The following is an 11951-nucleotide window of genomic DNA, read 5'->3' as shown; positions in this document are numbered from 1 at the left end:
TAAAAAGTAAGTAAAACAAACATCATCACCGTTATATGCTCAAAGGAGTAGGAAGAAGTATACAACTTATCTAGTCCTACCCCTTGTTGTGTAATAATATAAATAAATCATTTTTCAATGCAAAGGAAAAGGAAGAGATCTACATCTCATATATATGTATATATATACATATATACATATATATACACATACATACATACATACATACATACATACATACACACACACACACACACACACACACACACACACACACACTGTATACAGTATATCGCAACATCTGTGATCGTAAACTGCAATTGCAGACTTCTGAGCGCGAACAACTTCCGGTGACGCAGGTCATACGTTAGCGTAAGTTAAAGGTGACCTGCTTTATTTTATCTTATTTTTAAAATTATTTTTCTATTAAATGATTGTTTGTGTTTTTGACCAAACACACCTCGGGAAACGACTTGGGCCCTGTCAGCGAGCTACCGGTTTATCGTGACTGATGTAATGGGCACCCCTGATTTAAAGTGTACCGTGCATTTTGTTGAAATGTGGAAGTGAACCGGAGTACCCGGAGAAAACCCAAAGAGGCACGGAGAGAACATGCGAACTCCGCACAGCAAAGTCGGCCCCGGCCTGGAATCTAACCTATGACCTCTGTATTGTGAGTTGGACAGCGCTAAGCGGGCAACCACCATCCTGCTCATAATACATAATAATAATAATCTAAATATGGAACAAGTAAGCTTTTTATTTTATAAAGGGTTTATTTTCTGCACAATTATGTGGACAACTTGAAATGGACTCTTCTTCACTAATGTCAGACAGGAGTAATAATACACATGTCAAAATGAAACAAACAAACAAAACAGGATGGTAGTGTAAAATGATCGTTATATGTTGGGCAAGCCGGACAAAAACGAGTCAGTAAAAATTTTATTGCTACGTAGCAGCATTTTAAATAAAATGATGACCTCTCATGTGTCTCGTTGTCACTCTTTCTAAACTATCTCTAATTAGTAATCTTAAAATTTACAAACACCAGCAGCAATTTGCATGCTAGAATGCCAACCTTAAAAATGTTAGTTATGCTCCATATTGCATAAACAAAATAGTTTACACACACATATATTTTATGTTGATATCGAGGGCATGCTGTCAACATTAAATACAGTTATATTTAGCATCATCCAGTCCGAAAATGACACCTCATCATTTGGAATTCCATAGTGGAGAGGGTGATATTAATTTGCAATGAAGTACAAAAATAAAAATCAGCTCCTTGGTGTCAAGAAAAATAAAATATTCAGGCCTTTCTAGAAAATATAAAGGAACCTGGAGATCGAGTAAGGGCTACTTTGGTCACATGTTCAACAACCGCCGTGTCTTGGATCATTCCCATTCACAATAATCACAACAACATGCATCCACTTACTGCACAAATAGTCGACGTGCTTCATTGTACACACAAACACAGACACTTTGCAATTTAAAGAGGTTTCCACATGGGTTTCGACTATAATGTGACATGGCCATAAGAAGAACACTACTGGACCCGCTCCACTAAAGAATTAAAGGGAATCTTGTCAATAAATGCACTGGACTGTATCCCACTCGGCTGTGCTCCCTCCCTGTATGTACACACGCACTTGGCATATATTACATTACACAAATGTGTTGGATGAACGTGTACACTAGGAGACATAATTATTAAGTCATAATGTTGTACATTGCGTGTGAATTTGGATTTTTTTTTTTTTTTTAAGAGCAAAGAATGTGTGGTTGTGCAATGCTGGTCAGGCATTGAATGAGGAACAAACCAAACACACGTGTTAAATTTATCAATCAGTCACACTCACTAAATGATAGAAGTTGAGGTGCTGCAAATATGATAACATTTCGCAAAGTAGTAGACATAAGTCTATGCACCCCAGTCCAAATGTCAGGTTTTTGTGATATAAAAAAAATAAGCCGGTGTCATGCTTTTGCGCTATTTTCTTGTTCTCAAAGTGGGGCCTTAGCTCGAGGTGGCTGTACAGTAATTACCGGTATGAAAAGCTCCAAATACCATTTAGTGTTTGCACAACACAAAACAAAATGTCAGGAATAGCTCGACTTGAACATCTGGCATTTATTTGGGGTTAATCAGAGGCACTTAAAACAGTGTGTGTATGTGTGTGTGTGTGTGTGTGTGTGTGTGTGTGTGCTGACTCCTATTTAATATGAATTTGAATCTGGTCGGTTAATCCTGAACAAAACCACTTCCTCAAATATCAAAGGGTGTGTATACTTGTGAAACGCCATTATCTCTGTTGTTTATTTGTATTTCCCCTCCCGAAAAGATTTGGAAAAAGTTTTAAAATGATTAATTTTGTCTAATTTTTCATATCATAAAAAAAAAGGTATTTTAATTAGGGGTGTGTGACTTTTCATATCCACTGCACTATTATGCGCTGTGTAAACAACGAGGAGGTGCTTATTATCTTGCAATATTTCTGAGAAAACATTTTTAATGTACTATTAATTGATTGTGCACACTTTCAACACACCACACATATTTTTTTTTAATACTTTCAAGATGTTTTTAGCATTTCCCTAATGTACTTTGTATTGTTTTCATTATTGTGTCAGTCTGGTGACTGGTATCCAAAAAGGCAGCAACAATCTCAATCTGATCGTGTATTTTTCCGCTAATCGGCATCAGGTGAAAAACATTACATTTTTTTTTTTTTTTTAAACAGGGCTGGCTCTCACGCAGCATCTCATTTGTCTATTCAGCAGTCAAAGCGCTGTGTAGTGCGCACCACCTTGGTCCACAAAGCTTGTGTTTGAAATGGTCAAAATCTTTCTCATCCGCAGCTCACAAAAGAAAAGAGGCACAGTGTTAGATATGGAAACATTTTGCTTACATGGACACTCAGGGTAAGTCGAAAGACACTACAAACTTAATGACTGCAAAGGTGCACAGGATACAAGAAGGAAATGTATGGCCAAAGAGCTCACTGGGCATCATTGTCAGGGACAAAAAAACAAGCTAATGTAACACATACCTGTATAATGATTTGCCTTTAAATAGAAGTCTAATGCGTGTGACTTATTTTGTGACAAGCAAACTTGTGTCCCACCGGTTGCATTTGCCGAGGCAATTGATCATTGTTTGTAGATGAGAAGAGTTGAGCACCAACTGACGCTACATTGCCTCATTGTACATTTAAATAAGACACACACCGATACTCAAAATCAGGTGACTCGATTTGGCCTCAGCACAAAAAAAAAAGTGATTGGTACAGTTTTGGTTCAAATGAATTCTCAGTAATTCATTACTTGCACAATGTCTCAATATTTATAGTTAGGACTTGGTGAGCGGTGACGGTGTGTGTTTTTCCCCAATGACTCCAGCAACTAACTGCACTGTTCAGTTTACATAACACAAAAGGTGCCTCTTCATTTTGTTTCACATTTTATTAACCGTTGTGATGCGCAGTTGTGCAGGAATTTTAACCAAGTAGAATTCCTTATATCAAAGGATGTTGCTTTGCAATTCATGCTAGTTTTTATGGAACTTGTGGTACTATAAAAATGACTACTGGAGGGAAAATGTGACTGTAAGGGAAATCAAGGGCTTTCAGCACTCTATAGGTTACAGTATATGATTAACTCCAACACACAATGAGGATCACATTCTCACAGACTAAACTCAGTACAAAGTGCTTTAGTAATTAGGGTTGAATCCATGACGATGACAAGTAACATTAGAAAGACAATTAAGGCTTCAGAGACAATAAACAGGACATGAGTGGGATTCAACCGATGGCTCATCTTCCTTTTACCACCTAGTGAGCGGCAATGCTTTAAGGCTGAAAGGGAACGCTGGAAAGCAAAACTATGGAATGCCACAACTGCACCACGACGCCAAAGCAATATGTCGAATTGGCAATGTGAATGTGCAATTGACCTGACTTTGGTCTCCTTAATATATATTTTCTCTTTTGGCACCAGGAACCAAGAGTCATCGGCCTGCATTATAATTAGCTCTATATATATATATATATATATATATATACATACACACACACACACACACACACACATACACACACGACCACAGCTTTTGCAAATTCACCTTTTTGCGTGATCTTTTTGGGGTAACCTATACCTTATTTGTTAATAAAAGCCAACACAATGAAAGTATTACTTTGGAACCATCTTCCTTGGCATCTTGGTACCAAGGAACTATGCTGAAGTGAGTTGAGGAATTTTAGTCAAAGGTAGTGCTTTGCCACCATCTTGTGACATCAAGAGACAGTTCAGAACCTTTTTGGGGCCATCAGTTCCTCGCAGATTTCGCAATTTGATTCTATTTACGAGAGACAGGAAAAAAACACTGCTGCGACTAGCCAAAATCTGTGAAAAACTATTAGACAATGCTATGGCCCGACTGCTTGGCCCCAAGATGCCAGAAGATGGCGGTAAAGTCATATATTTATGTTATTCATAGCTTTGTCGTACCGCAAAAATAGCGACTTCTCAAAGAAAATGCCATACCTGTCAACTTGTACGTTTTCCCCGTATTTTATACGTTTCTTTTTTTTTTTTTATCATTTCAAATCATGTACGGCCCATTACAATTTTTAAACGGGGGAAAAAAATTGTGAACCGATCTCACAAAGACCATTTTGGCTCAAATCCAGATCGTCTCACCTGCTGGTAGCCAACGACAATGCCGTCGTCGATCGCTACTATTGTCACGGCAAACCAGCAAAAGTAATCCTCAATCGTATATTTTTTTTCATCGCTGCGTACGGTAGGATTGATAAAGCATGAGGTGCGCATGCGCGGTAAGCCGTTGTAAGGTTTTTTTGTTGCTTTGTAACTTGCTGGTAACCAGTTCAGGGTGTACCCTGAACTGGTTACCAGCCAATCGCACTGCACGCATAGACCAGCAACCATTCACACTCACAGTCACACCTCGGGATAATTTAGAGTGTCCTATGATTTTTAAAATATTCAACTTTGATACAAGTTGTAAAATTACCACACACTAATTGAAAATATTTGCTCTATGAGCTATAACACAAAGCTGAGACATGTTTGAGGCTGTTGTTCCTTTGAATGTATGTAACTGATCTTAACTTACATTGGATTGGTTTTAGCAAGTTTAATAAACAAAAGGTGGAGAATATGAAAGTGGCCTAGTCATCCTTCAATCTTTCTGTATGCAGTCCAATTACTGGAAAAGGTTTAGACGACGTTGAGTTTAAAAGGTGCAATCAGGACTCATTCTGAGTTTTGGCAACTACACGATCAACCATTTTTATCCCGCAATACAAACACAAACCAGACCTAACTCAACTGAATTGAGGTTTGATGGGAACGGGGCCATTTGAGACTGAATGGCATACATTATGTGTATTTTCTTGTATAAGCTACAGGAAGCGGAGGGCGAGCTGTGTCAACTTCATTGTCCTTCCTCCGGGTCTGAGTAAGAAGCTCTACTCTAAAACAGCCGTGTAGCCTGGGAACTCTGAGGCTGAGTCATCTCCAGTAGGCACTTGGACTAGAAGAATGTGACCCGCACTGAGCACAGTCCTGTGCAATCCCAAAGTGAGAGGATAAGTTTGACAGTTTCATGCTTGAGCCAAAAAGTGTCTTGCTCGCACGATGCAAAGAGAATTTCCCCTTGAATCTCACACTAATTTCTCAATGGACAAATCTTCTCTACTTCCCTGGGATGGCACGTTAACAGCATGGCAGCCAAGCTGTGCTATGTTCCCCCTTTTACAGGGCGGTATCATAGACCTCAGGCTTTACGATTGGGGTCGCTCCAAGACCTGGTACTAGGTTCAGGGCAAAGGGAGTAGGGGGTTGTGATTGATCCCACCCTGCGTCTTTGACAGAAGGGGGTGTGGACGGTGCAGAGGGGGCTGAGACCAGAGAGCTCTGGCCTTTTAGCTGCTCTCTGACTTCCTGCTCCAGACAAGGAGGCACAATCAGCTGGTCTTCGGGTTCCTGCTGTGCGGGCGCAGTGAAATACCCGGACTTCTTTTTAGGTGCCTCCAGGGCCACCTCGATGAGATTATGACTGTCCTCGGGGGCCACCACAGAGCCGTTGGACAGCTTCTTCCCGAACAGACACGAAGTCGAAGGTGATTTCTTCAGGTCCGCGAGCTCTCTGCCACAAACAGCCAGCAGGCAGCCATTTGTCGCGGAGACCACCACACTATTCTGCCTGCGCATCTTGCCATTCGGATAATCAGACAATCGCTTTTCAAAGGCTGTGTCCTTCAGGCTCTCGGGGGCCCCTGATCGCAGCTGGAAAGCGCAGCAGTGAATGTCCACCTCCACTTCTAACTTGCTGCCATTGGAGATGACGCCTTCTAGAGGAGTCTCATCGTCGCTGTCCAAACCGTTGTCAGAGTGGTTGCTGGAGAACGTGGCACAGGAAGGTTGCCGCTGGAACAGGCCCATGTGGCTCCCCAGCCCGACCGAGCCTGGGACTATGATACCGCACAGCGTCGTAGCGGGATGCAGGCTACAACGTCTCTCGGGACGTGGCGCAACTCCTGAGCTTGGGTGCTCATCGGAGGCGGTGGAGCCCGCCTCGCTGCCCACCTCTGACGCTGACGTCTCGCTGTTGAACTCAGAGACCACCCCGCTAGTGGATGACAAAGTAGCTGTGTCACTTGGGGCTGGCGTCATGCATACAGCCAAAGGGCCCGGAGGGGGACCCCTGGGTTCAGTGGTGTAAACGGGTGGCTTGCAAGTGCAGCTGTCCTCGGCAATGTTCAAGGCCACGACCACAGCCCCAATGTTGTCCTTGCAGCCGTAGCTCTGGGCCAGCGTGCAAAGCTTTTTGGCGGCGGCGCGCGGATCCCGCATGGCCTGAACTGTGCACACAGCTTCCTGGTAGGATACGCGCTCAAACAGCGCGCGATTCCCCAGGATCAAGAATTCATCCAGGGATGAGAGCGGCTCGGTGTGCACCCAGGGCTTCGGAAGCACCCACGGAGACAGATAAGAGCAGCCCAGCAGGCGGGTGCAGCATGTCACACCACTCACTTTGTTATCCTAGAAAAGAGAAAATTCCTCGGGGTAAGGCATGTGTGACTGTGAATATCAAGCCAAATATTAATGATAGGTGAAACATTTTTATTTGCAGCTAAACACACTGGCAAGCAGACTGCATTACAGAAAAAGCTCTCACTGTCTAGTATCTTTTCGTTTATTGTCTGTGCAGATTCTCCAGTCGTCCAGGTCATGGTGATGTGCAATGTTTGAATTGAAGCAGCTGGACTTCTCTTGTTTGTTGAAGACCTTTCACCTTTTGTCCAAAAGGCTACTTCAGTTCTACATCTCATGCAGTGGAGTGGAGTGAGGAGTGACCTCAACATTGGAGAGACTAAGCAGCCTTTGCACAGGCACATGACATAACATCTGAGAGCAGCTTCTTCGGGTGCAGAGTCAGTGTTTTTTTTTGCATCTCAAGAAGGGACATTTCCCTGAGTACAGCAACGTCAGGGCGGTCCTTTCACCAGCCACAAATTTGCACCTTACAGTGACCACCCCCACGAAGGCATATCGAAGCAGCCTTTTGGACTAAAGGTGGAACCTCTCAAGTCAAACAGCCGCGAGGTTGTATCATTCAAAATCACACAAAACTCACCTTCAAAAACTCTGCGCGTTACAATTCACTTGTTTTCATGGTTTACAACTACCCAGAACACAGGACACTTTCGTCACTCATCCTTAAGGTTATGACTGATAATAATAAAGAATTTGTTTTACTTCTACCAGTTGTTTTTTAACACTTGAATTTTAGAATTGGAACAGGGTCTGCAATGGATGTCGAAAAATTGTAATTATCTGGAATCACATTAACAGATCAACAGAAATATTCTCTTTTTGGTCGCATCTGACATTTGCATGCGGTAAATGTTTGCTAAGCAGGTTTGTCAGGGGACTCACAATGCAAGTCGTTTGAGCGTTTGTTCGATTTTCTTGAGATCCATCCTAACATTTATATTTATTTCTTTAACTTTCATTTGTCTAGGACTGGGTCAGGCAATCGTGAAAAGATTCTCATTTGCAATACCAACCCCAAAGCAGACATCAGAGTAAAACAAATACAAATCAACAAACTGTTCAATGTGATACCATAGTTACAGTACAGTACATAATACATGGCTTTATATCATAGCAGATGATGACTTAAAGATTCAAAACAGGTTAAAAATAAGTGAGCGGTCATGGAGAGTATCAAATGCAGAGTGGCCACTGACTACTCTCCACACTGTAATCAGAATATTACCTCGGTAATGATGGCTTTGTTGAGTTTAACTCTCTCCATCTCCTCAGTGCAGTTCTCCAGGCTGTACACCTTTGAGAGGGGTACAGGTCGACCATCCCGACACAACACCGCTTGGCAGGTGCCCACGTTGGCCACTGTCACACTGAGGTAGCCTCCTGGCTCTGAGGACTCATGGTGGATATAACACAGCAAGGCAGAGGCACCCAATTTCTGGCCGACCGTACCTAGTTTCCTGTTCCGTTGGTCAGTCATACAGCCAGGGTCAGAGATACACTAACTCTGCAGAACAGTGATGATATTTTGGGGAACTGCACAAACCTGTGTGAAGTTAGGAATGTGTTGCTCATATACACACTGTCAATACTGGAATGTTGCACTTCCTCGCACAGCACGTCGCCCATAGTGCACTGGAGCAGCCGAGGGACTTCCTCATTGCGGTCGCCGTCGAAAATACTGTAACATGCTTCCACCCTGTCTCCAAGTCGGTCGATGGCCAGCACGGACACACACAACCTGTTGCGGCCATGACATCTGAATTCAAATGCGCACTCCCAAAATGTGTTATTGTTTGTTCCCCCCGAAAGGGTCCAGAAGGTAAAGCTCATTCACAAAAATGAGAACTGTATACCAATTTATTCAAAAAATGCATCATGAAGAAAAAAAAAAACACCCATATATTAGTCGCTCCACAAAGTCCCGTTTTTGGGGAAATTCATTCAGCAAATTCTCGAGACGAATAACAGGAGAGCTTGGATTCACACCTTGAATCCCCATTCCCTAATCATGACAAAGAATAAGAAACAGAAGAAAAGGAAGAAGTAGCCATGGAAACTAATATGCAATGAATGTTGTTAGCATGCTGCCGCTTCTCAAGGCAACAAAAAAAGAGACCCAGCTAGCTCGCTAGTTTAGCATGTAGCATCCGCCACAACAAGGATTTACGATTTACAGCATCAAAAGGTGCAGTAATAGCCCAGGATTCAACCTTTGGCCACAATGCACCATGGGATTTGAGTTAAGCTAAGTCATTACAAACAGAAAGAAAAAAAAAGAACTTTTCGCTAGTTAGAAGCAGAAGCTTTGAAGGCAACCGGAACTTGTTTGCTGCTGTCTAAACCATTGAGATTGTAAGAGTCCAACTCTGTGCAACTGCATTGTAACCAGCCAATGGTGTACCCCACGGCTCATCTAAAGTCAGCTGGTATAGGCACCAGCTCACTTGAGACTTGAGATTCTCCCATTGCTGATTGATTCATTAATTGGCATGTACCAAGGTTGGTGTCCATGTACTGTATTCAGGCACATAAAGATGCCTTTAAAAAGCTGAGTTAGAGAATATACTTTTTGCTTTACGAATGAGGACTCAATTTGTTCATTTATTCAGCTGGATATTATAATTTGGACAAATGGTCGGCCGTTATGTATAGCAGGGTAGAATTTTCGGACATACAAAAATAGCAAGGAGTTGAAAAGCTCACTTATTCCTTTGGCCGCTCATTTCAGAGTACCCATGGCTCCAGGGAGCAGAGACGTTTTGCGATTCTCCCGTTGCAGTCGATTTCTGGTCCAGTTTCAATGTGGTGATGTGACTTAAAATCAAAGATAAAATTCAGACAATGTCACATCTTGGGTTGCAAAATGTTCAAAGTTACAAACTTTCTATGGGAACAAACAGGGATTTTACAGGAATTAAAAAAAATTGAAGCTTGGCTCTTAATGGGGTAATTTAAATATTGTCGGGGAAAATATACTTTAATAGAATCCTGACTAAAACCAATCAGATTTCATGCGATTACAGTCGTACCTTGCCTTACAAGTGCCCCGACTTGGTTGACTTTTGTTTGCTTTGTTTTACAAGCCAAAATTTGAAGTACTGTATGAGCAAGCCTTGGATATGATGCAGTTTGAGTGAAATGAAAAAAATGGGGGTATTAAGAACCATACAGTGAACCATCTCATATTCCCAGTACAGTATTCATTTATTCGCAGACTATTGTTGAAAAACTCTGCAAGTTTTTACTTCAGCCAAAGCCATGTCTAATAGAAAGATATTGCTTTGGCGTCATCTTGTGGCATATTAGTGCCAAGCAACAATGTTGAAGGGAGGGTAATAGCTTCATTCGGTCAGGCGACAGTGTTGTCTAATACAAAAAAAAGTGCTTTGGTCTCATGTTGTGACATCGACAGGTAATACAAACCTTTTGGCGTAGGCGTCATTTACTCAGGGATATTCACTAGTTGCGGCAGTAGTTCACTGTACTGTAATGCCCTCTAATGTGTGTGTGTGTGTGTGTGTGTGTGTGTGTGTGTGTGTGTGTGTGTGTGTGTGTGTGTGTGTGTGTGTGTGTGTGTGCGTGCGTGCGTATTCCTTTTGAGTAAATTAATCAATTCAAGTTTCCAATTTAGGATATCTCCAATATTCCCCAGTTTCCATTCCCATCGAAATTTGCTTGAAGTTTTTCAACCCTTTCCGCAGCTAGTCATGTCCAGGATATGAAGGCAAGGTGCATAAAAATCTTTGTGGGGGTACTCACCTGAAGAGATTAAGAGTGTTGTGTTCCAGCATCAGGCTGCCATTGCCCGTCAAATCCAACTCCTGGAGGCTGGGCAGTAGCGATTCAGGCAGTTGGATCTCAGTCAGCTCGTTACAGCTCAGATCTACAAGCTGCAAATACACAACATAACCCGTTTGTCTGGTGATGTCACCCACCCCCAAAAACCCAACAGCCTGACCTTGATTTCAGGAAGGTTGAGGATCTCCGGGAAGACGTTGATCTGATTTGAGTGCGCAATGAGGGTATGCAGTTTCTTGCAGCTGGACACCGTGGAGGGGATGCTCTTCAGCTTGTTGCCACTTAGGTTGAGCTCCTCAAGCAGCTCCAGCTTACTCAGCTTACTAAAGACAAACAAACACAGCCAACTTGTGCTAAAAAAGTACAAACTACAAACACAGGCTGGCTTCTTTCATCCAATAATCCATCCATTTCCTGAACCGCTTCATCCTCACAAGGGTCGCGGGGCATGCTGGAGCCTATCCCAGCTGTCTTTGGCCAGGAGGTGATGGGACACCCTGAACTGGTTGCCAGCCAATCACAGGGCACACAGAGACGAACAACCATCCGCGCTCACACTCACACCTAGGGACAATTTAGAGTGTTCAATCAGCCTGCCGTGCATCCTTTTGGAATGTGGGAGGAAACTGGAGTACCCGGAGAAAACCCACGCAGGCACAGGGAGAACCCACGACCTCTGCACTGTGAGGTCGACTCGCTAACCAATCGACCACTGGGCTGCCCAGGGTCTCTAACATGATTTGAATAAGAAATCCTGCCATGACAAAAAAACAAACGTAAGCTGTTTACATTTGTCCGTACAGTGTTTCTTCAGGAGATCTTCCAATTGTGCATCCCAGTAAATCGTTGTATGAAAGTTAATTTGCTTCAGGAGTTGTGCCAGTTAAATACTGTACAACCAGATGGCAGCTTCGAAGCAATGTCTGCCTCTTTCTCCTTGGGCAAGGTCATAGTGTATAGACACAGATGAATAGTTACATCAGTTGCTTCATTCAACTGGTGAGAGTACAATATCAGAGAGAGAGAAGGGAACAGCTTCTACCTTCTTATCCTCACACTTAAAAGATTAGATGAGATTCTAA

General features: G+C 42.7%; 1 protein-coding gene across 1 annotated transcript in view; it reads right to left on the bottom strand.

The window, feature by feature from the left end:
* Positions 1 to 5145: 5145 nt before the first annotated feature.
* The window catches only part of phlpp2 (PH domain and leucine rich repeat protein phosphatase 2), a 36767-nt gene continuing 29961 nt past the window's right edge, over positions 5146 to 11951 (bottom strand). Inside the window, exons 14-19 of the mRNA XM_019887024.1 lie at positions 11030 to 11192; positions 10831 to 10961; positions 9775 to 9885; positions 8615 to 8809; positions 8297 to 8528; positions 5146 to 7056 (exon numbers count right to left, since the gene is read on the bottom strand). Of these exons, the coding sequence (XP_019742583.1) occupies positions 5767 to 7056; positions 8297 to 8528; positions 8615 to 8809; positions 9775 to 9885; positions 10831 to 10961; positions 11030 to 11192 (2122 nt within the window). The 3' untranslated portion in view covers positions 5146 to 5766. The remainder of the gene's footprint in view (positions 7057 to 8296; positions 8529 to 8614; positions 8810 to 9774; positions 9886 to 10830; positions 10962 to 11029; positions 11193 to 11951) is intronic.

Source organism: Hippocampus comes, unplaced genomic scaffold, assembly GCF_001891065.2.
Source record: "Hippocampus comes isolate QL1 unplaced genomic scaffold, H_comes_QL1_v1.1 scaffold261, whole genome shotgun sequence".
Taxonomy (NCBI): domain Eukaryota; kingdom Metazoa; phylum Chordata; class Actinopteri; order Syngnathiformes; family Syngnathidae; genus Hippocampus; species Hippocampus comes.
The sequence above is the reverse complement of the archived record's forward strand: the minus strand, read 5'-3'. Positions and strand labels throughout refer to the sequence as shown.